Source organism: Cyclospora cayetanensis, unplaced genomic scaffold, assembly GCF_002999335.1.
Source record: "Cyclospora cayetanensis isolate NF1_C8 unplaced genomic scaffold, CcayRef3 CcayRef3_contig_264, whole genome shotgun sequence".
In the NCBI taxonomy this organism is placed as follows: Eukaryota; Apicomplexa; class Conoidasida; order Eucoccidiorida; family Eimeriidae; genus Cyclospora; species Cyclospora cayetanensis.
In genome coordinates this window covers 23,946-38,933 of record NW_020312219.1, presented here as the reverse complement: position 1 = coordinate 38,933, position 14,988 = coordinate 23,946, and the positions used below count along the sequence as shown (strand labels likewise).

The window sequence follows — 14,988 nt, the reverse complement described above, 5'->3', positions numbered from 1 at the left end:
AAGGTTGGCGTTTACCAAGGTGTTTTCCATATGTGGATTTGTGGCCAGACGCTCTCAAGTAGATTGGCTCTACAATTATGCCGTTAGGTCTCTTTCAGGGTATGGAGATGAACTATGCGGCATGTCCCGACTGCATTTGCACCGTGGAGACACTGCTGTACAAGAGAGTGTTCTGATTCCCGGATGTTTCTTACGTAGACCTAAGAGGGAGCTTTTGAGCTTAGGTATTCCTATGAAGCGCATACTTTGTGGATGGCGTAGCCTGACGCTAGGAAAATATGTTCTATGCATGCGCACTAGCTTTCTTTATGCGACTGGATACATGCTCACACAGTTTAATAGGCACAATTCCTTGCAACCATTAGGATATTCCTTGCAAAATGCTGGGATATCTGTGAATTTGGGGCTAAGAATAAGGGTCAACTTATCTGATCAGCCATGTGAACGCTCTTCACGTCTACTGAGTAAGTTGTTTGTAGCTCTATTGGGAAATATCCAGGAAGCTTATCGAGACTGTGGGCTGGAAATGTTTTTTCATAAAATTTCCGATGGGACCTCTTGCGTTCCACGGCTTTGTTTCTGCCTCATCTTGGGCAGGCACTACCCTTGCTCCCGGCTTCAAAGTGGTATACAGGCTTCCTGTTCTGCACTGCCCTTCTTGGATTCAGGACTGTGCGATGACAAGCGGCTGTACTGAAGTACCCCGTGATGGACGCGCATACAGAGCAGTTTCTCTAAGCTGACATCAGCTCCTATCAAATTTTATTGAGCAATGGGCAGGAAGTGCATTTACAACCAGTTTAAAGGGTGGTTTATTATCTACAACTCGAAGACTGTTGCACAGGGTTTTCATTATTTTGTCGGGTGTTTTTTCTCAGTCTACGATGAAACCTGCAATATCTTCGCTTTGAGATATGGCGCATTGATATTTCTATGCGATTCGCCAAGCTTGCAGGTTGCTTTAACATTTACAGGTAGGGAGACGGCTTGGAGCCCGGCAAAGCCCTTGCAGGCAGGTGTTGCTGGAGCCACGTGCGGCATTGGCACGGCAAATGCTCTCGGCGACTCCTCCAAATTCATCTTTGTTTTCAAAAAGTATTTTCCCAATTTTTCAGAAAGCTGAGGGCTCTAGGTGTCTCTCTCTGCGTTCATTTTATGTTCGCTAATCACAATGGCGGGCTTCCAAGCTGTCGGCACCTCCCGGAAAAATTCAACGAAGGATCCTTCCATGACGGGCGCAAGCTTGCCGGCTGTGAGTCCTTCATTTGATGAACTGAAGTCTTACGGCGGTGAATGGGATGGCCTACTAATGGAAGATCAGTTCCGAGGGACACAATTTGGTACCGAGAGCCACAAAGGAAGTGAAATAGAACCGGATCTACAAAAGAGGGAAAAGAATTCTGCACCATTACTAAAAAATAAGAGTGAGAACATAAAACAAGCAATGTTTTTTGCTCTCTCGTTATTGGCTGTGGTGTGTGTAGCTGTAGCACTAAAACGGAGGTCGATGCCAAAGAAAGTGGCAGCACTTCCCCCCTTGCCACTGGACGGGTTAAATATAGATGAATTGTTAATGCAGTTTAGAATGGAGAGTATGACCCTGAATAAGAGGTGGAATGCTGCCTCAAACCGGGTGAAATCTGCATTTATAAAGTACTATATGCCAAGCAGTGAGGACCAGCAATACTTAAGTCAGAGCGCGGCAAGGGAATCATACGAGCGACACATACGTGCCATGGAGCAAGCTGTGAGGCCAGGACAAGGGGCTAGCAGGGAACAGCAGTGGGAGTATCTGACGCACCTGAAACTACTTTCAGCTCTCTGTAGAGGTGCAAATGAACGTCTTCGACTTCTTGGAGGACTGGACTTGCTTGCATCTGAACATGGAATTCCTGTCCCTGTACTTGATCAGCCTGCCACAAAAAGCTGGCCTATTCTGAGGGAAGCCGAGAAGGATATTGCAATGACCTTCCACGAATTCCTGGATTTGATACCAAGGGGACACTTGCGCTATGCGAATGAGGGATCTGTAGCGAGCGATGAGGCTTGTATTTCGAGAAGGCCTGCTAGGAAGTTTTCGGACGTGGTTCGGATGGGTGATAAGTTTACAGATTGCGATTATTCTGTGTGTGAGAAATTTGAGCCGGTGGTAAACGCTTTCGGATTGAGCCTGATTTTGATGGAGCAGGACTACGTAGAGCAAGCGAGACCGTTAAAAACCCCATGCGACGAGACTCCTTTCGCAACCAATGTGTTCCTTAGGACCCTTGGAATCAAATTTGAAAAGGCGAAGGAGAGATCAGTGAGGAGTGTGCTGAGACATGCTGCACAGAAGTGGAACGACCATACAGTCGACATGCTTGCGGAGAAATTCCTTGGTGAGCACGCAGACAGACTTGCTGACCAAGTTAGAGAGAAGAGGAAAATACTCCAACTAGCTAGAGAAAAGCAGGGCATCGCTGACAATCATTTGTTCGCGCTTTCTCTGTTCCTCCTTTGAAGGGGTTGAAGTTGGCTCTGTTTGACTCATTGGCGAGGGTCTCGGTTGCGATATCGCTTTGCTTGCAGCCAAATTAATTTTAATGGCTGTTGATTTGTTTTATTTTGCTGTATAATAATGTTAAGCTCCATCGACGTAAGCCAGCCCTCTTGTTCGAAGGGCATGCTTTTTATGAAGTTTAAGGCAAAATTGATGCACATGAAACCAAAGGGTTTCTGTCTTCCTGATTTTCATTATGTCTTAAAGGGGGAATCAGCTGGAGGTGCTCGTAGCGATGACCCCCAGAGCTACAAGCTCAATGTGATCTGAAAATTGTTCTTAAACCACTCAAAATGTTAAGTATTCCTGGTGTGGAACAGGAGATATGGATTGAAATGGACACCTTGGGGCGCACAGCGAAATAAATCAGTCTCGATTTCAGCGGCTACTTTCTTGGACATAGGAGCTGCAGTGGGTAATATCAGCAGAAGCTGGTGTATGGAGGGAATCTGAACTCCACCGCCGTTCCTATAGAAGAATTTAGGGGTCCATGACCAGATGTCTATTCCTGGTTTTTTTCACGGGTATGCCATAACTCTTAACTGTTGTGGCTGGAGCCTAACTACATAACAGCTCATTTGGAGGCCTTGAAACCGAGCCAGGAGAACACTTGCATTGTGTCTGGATCGTTTTCCTACCCGTATCAAGCTTTTGTAATGCCATCAAGCCATATCTTCCATCCTGTGGAGGTGGACAACAGCATGCAAGGCCAGCGGACCCTGTGGAACACCGCAGGGGAAAGCCCGCGTTTGCACAGCATTATGCACTTGCTGTGAGGGAATTTAAATGAGTGGGTTTTGACAAGGGAAAGAAGTTCAGCGGGAAGCGAAGGGCTGAACTCGCTAATGAAATTCAGTGAGCTGGCGTACGGTATCCGTAAGCCATGCTTCAGATCATCAACTTTCTCTAGTTCGGTTGCCCGTACAACTTGCTTCGACAAAGAATATATTGGAGGCTAACAGGACTAGTCATAGCGGCCAGGTTCCCATAAAGCATTTTAGGATGTGTTCTGCTGGGATCGGTGTGTCAAAGAAGTAACATTTTGTAAGTCGTGAGGATGGAGATTAGATGTTTTACACTAAGGAAGGGTGTAACTGTGAAGTTGATTACTCCCTAAGGACAAAGCGAGTAGCTTGAAACCTTTTCGGATTCAATTTGCGAAGTAACTATGGATTGAAGCTGGTTTGCTAGAAGGTTGGGTACTCGCTTAAAAAGGTCCAAGGTGTGACTAAAAGATCTGGCACTCGTAAATGCCTCTTCAAGGCCCTAATAAACATAAGAATAAAGGAAAAAAAGCCTAGTGCAAAGCGGTTCCCATAGCCCCTGACATAAGAGCATCGAAACGTCAAAAACAATCACTGAAGGCCCTAATGACTGCGGAAACACACAAAGGACTCTGTGAAGAAAAATGAGTTTTACGACGTGCCTCAGGCACATCTTTGGGCTTGTGAAAGTTTTAGAACTCTGTTCGCAGAGAAGAATGGAGGCAGTATTAAACTTGGATGGGTCAGGATGCATATAGGACAAATCGCTCGCTTCCCCGTCTTTTTCCTGCAATTAGTAATAGCTTGTGATGGGTATGTTATTGAATCACAAGCAATTATCAACAGAAGCAAGCATCTTTTGCATCCCAAATCGACCGCAGTTCAGAAATTGCACAATCTTGCAACACTCATGTGGTTCAAGGGGTGAGGTAAAAAGCGTGTAGCTCTGAGATCTACGTGCAAAACTGATCTTTGCCAGCTTCAGGACGTGCGAAGAACAACCATTTCAGCATCAGGTATACGAGGAAGTGCTGAATACTTGGTATACTCTTTTCATCGTCTTTTCCTTCTCCGGCTCCCAGTTTTCGCTACAGGTCAACTGCTAGGAGTATTACCATTGATAGCTGCTATAAGAGAGAGCAAACAGTCAGTTATACTGGGCGGAAAACGTGCCAAAACGCGTGTATTTTTTTATGAAGAGGAGGATACAAATAATTTTCCATATATGTTGTGTTTCGTTTAAAGTCTCCGCAAGGAGATGGTTTACCCTACACCCACCATAAACTTAATGGCATGTTATTTTTCCCCAAAAGAACTCCTCCTTCCCCTGACTGGGCCATCCATACACACTGCCGAGCTGCACCTTCTAATCGCTGTGAGTATTCACAGGTAGTTGCGCACAGCCTATAGCACCCAAGCACACAACTTTGCGTCTTCTTGTATCAGGCTGACAGTGCTTTGCAAGCAAGACGATATTTAGACACATGAATCAAGTAGTAAATACGCTACTTCTTCTAGCTAAGACAATCAACGCATTAGAACGTGTTCAAGGGAATAGTGGATAGCTAGATTTCAGGAACCTAGTAGAACTTTGTAGAATTTTTGTATGCTGTAAAAACTTATTCTGCTTGCCCTATGCATGTTCTGCTCATCTAGAGACTGAACTTCGGCTGTTTTGGTTCAGTTAGTCGAAAAATGTGTTGCAGAAGCCGCTTCACTCGGATTTGGTCTCAGACAGTCTTCTCACTGGAGCTGCTCTGCGGTTTTCCTCGTGATATCACCAGGCATACGACTGTGGGCCGTCAGGAGGCACAGGACCCGGTGCATGGTGATTTCATGTCACATGCCCTTTTCCTTTCAGTTTCACCTAGTCTTGCGTAGATATGGCATTGCACTACAGCTCACAGGAGTTGATTCATGAATGATTTCGCCTTGCTTTTGGTAGAAAATACAGTAGCGGACAGTGCATGAGGCACGAGAAACAGATAGGCTGGGGCTGAGTTCTTCGCCTTACATCGCTGTTTGCCATTTCTTCCTGAAGTTGGGGCAAAACACTATACCTTATCAAGACACGGAAGAGGCATTGGGGATCCATGTGCTGGTTGCTTCGTCTTGTCTGCCTGGTATACAGGTCAGAAAATGGGCAAATGTATGCCGTATTGCTCCTTCAATACCTCAGCAAATGCGTGAAGAAATACTTCGTCCACATATTCATAACGTGGAGAAACCGTGGGCTGCTGGACTTCCTCTTGGTGTTCGTATGGGCTGTTCAATCTTGCATCGGTGACCCCGGTCACAAGGTAAATAAAGAGGTGAAAAACGCCGAAAATCAGCTTCATCTTCTAACAGATATAACCTGAAGTAAATGGAGCCAGAGAGAGAAGCGTAATACCTTTTAATCTAGAAGACAGCTCAGGGGCGCTGCTATTTTGCGTTGGCTGCACAGCGGCACGTAACCAACGGACCCAAGCAGAGCAAGGTGGACACCAATTCTACCTACGTGAGATTAAAAAGATAGAAAATACCATCTGAGCCAAACATACTTGCTTGAAAACAGAGAGATAGTGAATCTTCTCATGGTTATCTTCCCCAAGAACGAGCATCACGCGTCCTGGCCTAAGTTGACGTAGGAAGTAGAGACCACTGTCCGTTCCCCGTAGGCAGATAACTTCTTCTGTTCATGGAACTGCCATTTTGGGTGCGCCTTCAACTGTGTGACCCCGATTGTAAAGTGATGAATTCGCTTCTTTGTTAAAATTTTCAGTCCTATGAAACAGTCGTGCTCAGTCACTTGCAGAGCGTATGCAAGAATTAGCTTGGCCTACCCCTGGATCACGCGACAATGTGTTCGGACATCGAGCACATGACAGCATTATTGAAAACACAGCATATACCAAGAATTTCTGTAGGCGTCGCATTTATTTCTGGGCTCCAATACCTCTCAGCTATGCCTGGAGGTCCGTTTTACTACAGTGCATGCTTATCTGATAAGGACGCCAAGCCCAGGTAGTGTTAGACCAGAAGAAATTAGCCCCAAGGATGTATGTAGAGTCAGCGTGCGTGGGCCGTAGACGGCAGCAATAGCTGTAGCGGTTACGTGATCGGGGGCCGTCTTAATAATGAGAATTAATCTTTCCCACTGGGTCAAAAACGCTCTCGCCAGCTGCTGTTCGTGCTACATAAGAAAATCAAGGCCATTAGCCCTCACCTTCCCGTAGCACGTTTAGATGGCGAATCGCATCAGTGCAACATCGCCCTACTGCTACAGAAACACCATGCGAGTGGCGGGCTAAGCTCCACAGAGGCACTTTCTACTGCCCTAATTATATTTAACAACGAATTCGTTAAAAGCTGACTGATTGATTTGTCTGTTCTTATGTCTACTTGCAGGAAACTGGTAGCTGGATACAACAAGTCGCAGTGTTGTGTGAGGGTGTGCTAAATGCTATGTGCAAGCTCGGTGTGCAAAGAGGGTGCAGCTAGGCGCACCCCAGATGCCCATTTCTCTTCATCTCAGGAAATGAGTGGCGCGTACAGAAGAAGGATAAAGATCTTCTGTAACACAATCAAGAAAACGAAAAGCAAGTTTGTTTTGAGTTAGGAATTAACTGTTACCGTACCGTGACCTTAGAGGTGGGCTACGAAGAGTGGAAAAACTTCTATTTACCGTTCTTTGACACTGCCACTTTCCGCTTTTATCCAAGTAAGCAATCAGAATAACGAGCAGCTTCTTGTTCGCATTTTCCGAGCTTCTGGTATCTACCAAATCTAGAGGACATACGTCTGAGAGGCTGAAGTGCCCCCCGTGTTTGGCGTCTTCCTTGAGGCTGAAAGGGGCGGCACAGCAATAGCTGCAGGTGCTTTCATGCTTGCACCCCTGATCAGTCAATATGTATCGTTAAACGGACAAAGAAAGCGGCACAAAGGAACTAGCAACGCGCAGATATATGGATGGGCTCAGTTAGTACTGCCCATACCTGTCTAGCGCGCAGCTGGTCGATTAGCCTAACGCCTTCGGTGCCCGAAAACAGACAAACGAGCCCTGAAACTCCTACAGCTAGTTGTGGTGAAGAGGAGTCATGAAAGGTTGCCCAAATACGTGAGCCAGCAGCACAAGAGGGACACTGCTGCTGCTTCAGTCGGTTGGGGTGGCATTCTTGCCCTCTTGGCAGCGAGCATCTCTTGCTCTTTGCTGGAGAGCCGAAATCCGCAGCGATATCAACTCCATCTGCAAGACACCCAAGCAGCAGATCCCATAACACTAGACTGGCCGTAAAATGGCGCTGAAACACCAGAGCGAAACGAACAAGCTAGCAACAATGGCGCTCCATGCTTGTTTTATTAGAAACCTTCGTAGGGTACGGGAGTTAAGTTACGCTTACGCGTTCCTTGGCTACATCGGCCTCCGGGATTATCCGGCTCTGGTGCGTTTCAACGGTCGTTTTCATCTGCTGTAGCAGATCGTTTCTGCAGACAGTAACAAAGAAACCCCCCACTCAAGACGACGCTATCCGTGAAAAGTTTGCTCGCCCTAGTCCCTGACAAGCGCTTGTGCATCGATGAGTCGAGGATGCTTTTGAAACGTATATGCTTGGGGCATAGAAAATAAATTCATCACCGTCTCTCGCTTTGGGGGCTAAACGTCTCCAATAAAGAGAGCGCTCTCTCCAAACATGAGATCTGCTTGTTTGTTAGCTCTAATTTACAGGAAATCGAGGCATTTCCTCTGGTCAATTCAGCCTGCACGCAAATCTCCAGTTCTTTGACACACACCACTGGCCAAGAGGGCAAACCTGGCGATGCCTTTGCGGCCCATCATTTACGCATGTGGGCATGTAAATGACCACACACTTCGTGGTCGATCGACAAGAACGCTGTGGGGCTTTGGCTCCTGGGGTGTGGGTTGTACCTGGAGGGTTCGGAACTCCTTCAACCAGTTGTACACAGCTTCCGCAGGTTTTTGCGCTTTTAGGAGGAGAACCCCGTACACACGAAAGAGCTCGGCAGAATCAGATACGTGCTGCACGAGGAATTGAAGACAGCTGAGAGTTTGGCGAAGGACGCCGGGCACCTTGCCATCCTCAGCTCTATCTTCACTGTCCTCCGATGTCCGTGAGGCCAGACGCTTAAGCTCAAATGAAACCAACTCCTCTAGAAAACTGTAGATCCAGGGATCGATATGCGCCTTCTGTGACAACACAAAGCGCAAAGATAGCCCACCAAGGCCTTAAAGTTTGAGGTTCTGAAAGGTGCGTGTTGTAGTACACTGGGCCAACGCCTCCCGGATCCTGGTAAATCATGTACACACAGTCTTGGTTTTAAGACTTTGCTGCAACAAACATCTGGAAGAGCATGACGGTACTACAATGGGCCATGCGTTCGAAACTGACGGCATTAATTTGCACGAGCATCCTGAGGCCTCTTGCGATTGCCTGAACGTCTCTCAAGCGGACGGAAATCGAGATAAAGGTCTCCCAGACCATCCAGTTTTCCCTTTTGTGCTTCGCCGCCTCGTTGATACACTGGAACGCTGCCGCCCAGGCTTCCCGCTACACCACACCGCAAACCACACGCATGAAAGGTTATGCAGCTGAACTGGCAGCCAGGTCGGTTGGCTGGCTGGCTGCTTGCCCGCTTCTTCCTTCCCGGTTGCTTGGCCGAAGAGGGACTTCACATGCAGCCGTCGAAGACGCTGACGTCTAGCACGCCTATGCGAGCTACTCGGAGTTGCACACCTTGCAGTGCACAGCGGCAAGGTTTGCCCACGCATCTCCCTCTTCAGGATCAATGGCAACAACACGTGCGAATGCGGCGCGGGCCTCCAGCAGCAAATCTAGTTTCATTGCACAACAGCCCAGAGCAAACCAGCTGGGAGCATGCAAACTGCTGGCTGCGGTTGCCAGACGGAGAGCAGCAGCTGCGGCAGGCAACCGCCCTGCCTGCAGGTGAAGGCTGGCTAGACCGCGCTGAGCACGTGCGTAGCGACCACCGGAAAGCGTCCTGGGAGCATGCCCATTACGAACCGCATACAGTGAACAATGAGGGGAATCCCTAGAGCCTTGGCACAATCACAGGCTGTGAGTCTTTCCCACTCTACGCTAAAACGGACGCCTCGAAAAGTCACCTGGGACTCTCCCTCGGCATCACAATTATGTACACTCCTGATTTTACACGCAAATATATTCCGTACCAGGCCTGAGTATATAAATCCTCTGCCCTTTGAGTGTTCTGCTGCTTCTCCAAATCTGCAAGGGTGCAGAGCAGGTGCGGCGTTGGGTGCGCGGCGATTTGTTTCTCGAGCTGGCCAGAACATCACCCACGTGCAACTCTGTATTCCTAGGACCTTAAGCATGTGTGCTTGAACGCCTCCAGAAAGGCAGGCGGGCTTTATAAAGAGGCTGCTCCCGCCATGAATGGGGGTTTAGGTAGTGCCCGTATACTAGGGAGTACATCGTAGGCAACGGCTTCTGAACAATTGACCCCCTAGGGCCCGGCTGAGGGGCTACACCATACCAGGCTTCGCGCATCCGCGCGGCGGTCTGCAGCAACGAGGCAATCGGCAGCTTCCTCCCACATCTTCAGCTCAGTGAACTTCTCTGCGGCCTGATGTAACTCACACAAAGTCTAATCCTGGAAGCCATTACTGCCGCTTATCTACTCGGCAGCAGAATACCCGAGGCACTAGAATACGCCCCCGCAGAGATCAAAGCCCACTACCTAAAGGCGAGGAAAAGAAGCGATTCAAATGTCCACGAGCATAAATGCCTCGAATTCTTACCGTAAGGGTAGCTCCGATCCGCATCATCCTTACGCCTAAAGCAAAGCACGCACTTCACCAATAAACCCATAGCCCAAACTCAAAACGCTCGAGCAATTAAGTTCCGCTAGGCTCAGCGCCACTTAAGGTTCCCACAATATCGCCGCATCTTGAGCCACACATGTTCTTTTAAAGCCTACTTACCCACTTCGCGCTGCAGCTCCCACCAGCTCAGCAAATCCGCATGGAAGAGCAATCCAAAGAGGCGGTAACAGCCGGGGGGGTCCGCGTCTGCACCGCACGCTCTAGGCAGGTCGTAGAGCCTCCTTGTAAAGAGGCAGCTGGCGACGCAGGCAGCAAACTTGCCCGCTGCCACGATGCATGCAGTGCTGCAAAGTCGATGCCTTGGAACTCGGGTCTGATGCGTTCAGCGCTGCAAGCGCCCAGGGGTTCTTCTCTCCACAGCAAAGGCCTAATGTGCGCCGTGCATGCTGCCCAGGGTTTAGAGTTTACCGTAAAGCTGTTCGCAGAGAGCATGCAGCTGCAGGCACGCGCGTTCCACTGTCTTTGTCCGATGAAACTCTGTGCGGCAGCGCAGCCAAAGGCCTCCAGAAAAGACCACCCAATCGGGCGACAGCAGCTGGCAATTGGGTTCAGGAAGAAACTCGTCGGGGGGTTGCTGCTCCAGGGCATGCAAACGTGCACGATAGTATTCCTTGGTGCTGGTGCTGATGCGGCTGTCACTGCCAGAGGGAGGTAATACCAACGCGCGCGAGACCACTGCGCCGACTTCCTCCAACGCCAGAGGATCGTTGCCTGAGCGCAGAGAGTACGCACATCCCTCCACTCTAGACCCCAGAAGCGTCATCCTCCACCGCGGTAAAGTCATAGCCGCACACCCCCAAGCCCAGCCCAGAGCCACTCTCCGTACAGGGGTTGCCTTCGATTAGTGACCGTGATTTTGACAGAAGAAGGGCCTGCTCAACCACTCCAAGGGGTCGCTCGAACGACTCCCAGTCAGCTCTGCACGCATAGGCGAAGTGCCAAACCGAAAGTTTGTCCACAAGAGCGCTCCCTTCAGCCTGCACAGCACCATTTCCTGCTAACCGCGCCCGCCACAGGACTACTAGCCTCTTGAAAATGTGGCTGAGCATGCCCTTGTAAATCCGCACCCATTCAAAACAAAGAGAACAGAAAACTGCTCGTACGCCCCCCCGCAGTGGAGGCCTGTAAATTCCCCAAGAGAGAACCCACCCTTTCGAAAATTTGGGCTTTTCCAATATATCCGTGTCCTCGCGAACATCCTCGAGATGCCACAGACGCCGGCGCTGCTCCTCCGTTCCTTCAGATAGCTCTGAGGGGGTTTCCTCGCCCTCGGGAAGAAGACGCCCCTCGCTCCTGTTGCTGCTGCCATTTGCGTGAGCGGTCTCACTGCCGTTGCCCTCGCACTGGCCGCGACTGCTGCTGCTCCCGCTTGTGCTGCTGCTGTTCTGACTATTGCTGCTGCTGCCCCCACTACTGCTGCTGGTCGGGCAGTGACCCGTATAAGTCGGCTCCATAGTTGGGAGTGGGCCCCTAGGCCGTGGGTGAGCGCCCCCCTTGCACTCCTCGGGATCAGAAGATCTGCTCTTCCGGGTTGCGCCAACTACCAACTGCGGGAGTTCAACTTGCTGATACTTTCTGCGAATGCCAGGAGCCCCCGTTATGACGAATTCGACGCCAAAAGCCTCACATGCCATGGCTGTATCATGCAGGGCACAGTAACACACATTCCATGCCCTTTGGAGCCCTCAGAACCAACCTCGAAGCTTTCTTTGCCAAGACCCCACACTCAGGAAGAGTGCCAGCAGCGGAAGGCCGCGAAAGAAAAAGCTCCACAAACGCACACTTACACACACACAGATACAGATACACACATAGATACACACACAGATACACAGACACACACACCAACAGACAGAAAAGCACCAGAAGTGTGCAGCTGCAGCAGGAGCCTAGAGGCTACGGAGGGAAGGAACTCACTGTTCACAGAATCAAAGATCTCGACGCGCCCAAAGACCGCGAGGCGCAGGGCCAGCTCCAGGAGTAGCAAGGTCCTGTCTCGGGGTGTCACTGCAACAGAAAGCCTCAGCCACACACCCTGAGCGCTAAGGTTTCGCTGGCAATGCAGGAAGCCCCTATCCACGCGTAAGTAACGGCACTCCGTAAAGACAATTTCGCAAGCCAAGACGCCCGCCCGTATGTCGAACTGGTAGTAGCCCTCTCTAAGCGCTAAGCAGCAAGCCCTTACTCCAAGCAGGATCTGGCAGGAGGACGGCGAGGCCAGTCAAGCGGGGGTCTTCGGTTGACTGCCGCAGCAGCAGGTGCGTTGTGGGCTCCTCCGCTGGGACACTAGCAGCAGGATCTCGCAGAGGAGGCGTGAGACAGAACCGAGCCTGTTGGTTGGGGAGTATATTGAGGATGTCTTCCTTGAGTTGCTTGGCCTCCTGTCGCTCCCTGGCATCAAAGGCGCCGAAGTCAGCAGCCCGCAACAAGCCATCCAGATCGACCGCCTCCTTGGATGTACAGCTGAAGCCCGGAGGCAACAACTACACCGCAAAGCCGCAAACCGCATACAGCAAGCTGCCCTTCTCCCTCTAAAATAAGCTCCTGCTAGGCCGGTGTGTCGCACGTGCACCCCGTCGGCGCCGTTCACAGGCACAAACAAATTGCAAGCTGAGGGGGAGAAGCAGACACGGGCGGGAGTGTAGACTTAGATCTGGGGCTTTTTAAAGCGTACTTGGAGCTGCTGCAGCACCGCTGCGAAGTCGAACAGCAGAGCCGACACCAGAGAAGGGGCGACAGCCCCCCGGAGGGCCCCCGAGGCCCCTGCGCCTTTGCGCAAGGTGCGCTGCAGCAGAAAATCCGCTCGAGCCGTCCACACGAAGAGTGTCAAGGGTCCCTCGAACCGAAGCTCTGCGAGGCCAGCCGCTTCGGCCAACCCCTCGCATGGCTCCGCAGGAAACTCCGACTGGGCTGCAGAAAGCTGCAGAGCCTCCAAGAGCTTTAGCAGAAGCCGGCAGAACCAGAGGTAGCTCAAGCCCCTAACGTCTTCGTAGACCGCCTGCATGCGCTCACGGCAAAAGCCCCCTAGCCAGAGCAGTGGACTGCCTGGCTGCCTGCCTGGCTGCCTCCGTTCGTAAGGGCCCGCATCCAAGCACTTTCACACAGGGGGAGCTGCGATTGAGGTGGAGGCTTTGAAGAGCCTGTAAGAAGCCTACCTCTCCGTCGACCGTGAGCATGCTCTGAAGCGGTTGGAAATGCAAGGCCGCCTGTGCTGCTGCCTCGGAAGGACTCCCCAAGACGCACGCGTCGCGAAGTTCGAATTCGCAATAGCAGCGCTTCTGCTGCATGGAGGCTGCAGTTGCGGTCCCCGCAGCCGCAGCGACTCCTGCCAGCGCCTCCTCCCGAGAGCACATGCCGCAGTAGAAGCAGCAGCAGCAGCAGCCCTTTCGAGAGGCTGCATGCGCCGCCGCTGCGGGGGGCAGCTGCTTGGAAGGGTAGAGGTCTGGATGCCGCTTGCGTCCCTCCTCCGTCCTCTTGACCTCGAGCAGCTCGGTAGCGCTCACTCGTCCGAAGGAGGGCCCAGTGATGTTTGCCTGTCGTCACAAGGCGCAAAAACACACTCAGAAATAAAGAGCTGAACGCTTTCGACGAATACGCAAAAGTCGCCACTCCAAAATCGGCTCCTGGTCGCCTCCGCAAAAGGCTGAAGAAAGTGAGACTTCCCTCCAGCCGCAGCGTGTGTTGCCCACCTGAGCAAAGACGAAAACTCCGGCAATCGCCACCACAAGGGCACAGCGACTGCGCAAAGCCAGCAGCAAAGAGGAGCCCTGAGAGCAGCACTGTGCCGCTTGTGCCTTCAATACTTCCGCCAGATCGCCTTCCACGTTTGCAAAAGAACCTTCGGAGGAAGCTGCAAGCCCAGGAGGCTTTTCTCCTTCGTGCTTGCCCGGATATGCCGTGGCTGCATCCTGCATTGAGCTGTCTGCGCTGTCTGCGAAGTTGGCGCCATCTGTGGAGTCTCTACCTTCGACGGCTGCCGCGACACTATTGCAGGCGGAGTGAGGCCTGCGCCTCACGAGCTGCGGGAGGTGATGAAGAGACCAGCCGCGAGTGAAGACTGAGCGCCACTGGCAGCGGCGCAGCCATATGCACAAGTCGCACAAATACGCCAACTCTGAACGCACATCGCAGCCGTCAAGCGAAACCCACACGAAGGGTGCAGCGACGCGCATGGCTGCCGAGAGGGAGGCCTTCGTCGGGGAGAAATGGGTTAGGGGGCTCACAGGCAGCAGCTAGCAGGCCTGGCCGTAGAGAGTCTGGAAAAAAGCCACACCTTTCCGTACTGCCACAGCTTCTTCCTCAGAATCCGCAGGAAAGTCTCTGGCCAAAGACTCTTCCACAGCATCCGCCACGGCGTGCAGGACCCCCCTGAGGCCTTTCAACCCTCGGGAAGGCGCTAGAAGCTCTGCTTCCAGGCGCCACAACGCCTTTCCCAGGGTTCCCTTCATCTTGGAGTCCTCACAGCCCTCTTAGACATGAGGCTGCCGCCAGAGCACCTTCTTGGAAACCTTGAAGCAATTACTGCAAAGCCTCCGTGAAATCCTCGCGCCGTGCACGCGCTGCCTAAAGGGTGCGAGGCAAGCGGCGTGGAGCAGAGCGAAAGGCCTCTAAATCGGCAATGCAATAGACCCTAGAAGCAGCAGAGTCGCGAATCTAACACGCAGCCTGCAGGACCGGCGGCAGGGCCCCCCCGTACATACGGCTCTGCGGTTCTGCAGTATCGAGTCTTGGGAAAAAAGGATGGCTCGAAGCCTCTTGATCCAGGACGTCCAGACGACACAGCGCGAGTTCAGCCACGACAATATACGCATGAATTTAATTAT

At 51.4% G+C, this 14,988-nt stretch overlaps 2 protein-coding genes across 2 annotated transcripts; one reads left to right on the top strand and one right to left on the bottom strand.

Moving 5' to 3' along the window:
• The first annotated feature begins 1,171 nt into the window (after positions 1-1,171).
• LOC34620038 lies at positions 1,172-2,500 on the top strand. Its single transcript, XM_022733308.1, has one exon. It carries the CDS (start codon positions 1,172-1,174, stop codon positions 2,498-2,500), a length of 1,329 nt encoding a protein of 442 aa, XP_022591932.1.
• A 3,783-nt stretch (positions 2,501-6,283) lies between these two features.
• On the bottom strand, positions 6,284-14,613 carry LOC34620039. Its single transcript, XM_026338477.1, has 19 exons — positions 14,449-14,613; positions 13,855-14,397; positions 13,321-13,698; positions 12,351-12,648; positions 12,083-12,172; positions 11,315-11,801; positions 10,992-11,083; positions 10,574-10,876; positions 10,265-10,351; positions 10,082-10,116; positions 9,817-9,906; positions 9,494-9,603; positions 9,191-9,303; positions 9,051-9,136; positions 8,694-8,852; positions 8,213-8,491; positions 7,922-8,043; positions 7,686-7,770; positions 6,284-6,478 (listed from the first exon to the last, which is right to left on the bottom strand). The coding sequence occupies exons 1-19, from the start codon at positions 14,611-14,613 to the stop codon at positions 6,284-6,286; spliced, it is 3,717 nt and encodes a 1,238-aa protein (XP_026194262.1).
• Between the last annotated feature and the right edge of the window lie 375 nt (positions 14,614-14,988).

Excerpts from the sequence above, each read along its gene's own strand:
- LOC34620038 (XM_022733308.1), top strand. The coding sequence starts at position 1,172 with ATGGCGGGCTTCCAAGCTGTCGGCACCTCCCGGAAAAATTCAACGAAG.
- LOC34620039 (XM_026338477.1), bottom strand. The coding sequence starts at position 14,613 with ATGAAGGGAACCCTGGGAAAGGCGTTGTGGCGCCTGGAAGCAGAGCTT. Across the intron at positions 13,699-13,854 it reads GAGTTTTCGTCTTTGCTCAG|GCAAACATCACTGGGCCCTC; the intron begins GTGGGCAACACA and ends TTGTGACGACAG. Across the intron at positions 9,604-9,816 it reads GCGCGGATGCGCGAAGCCTG|CTCGAGAAACAAATCGCCGC; the intron begins GTATGGTGTAGC and ends TGTTCTGGCCAG.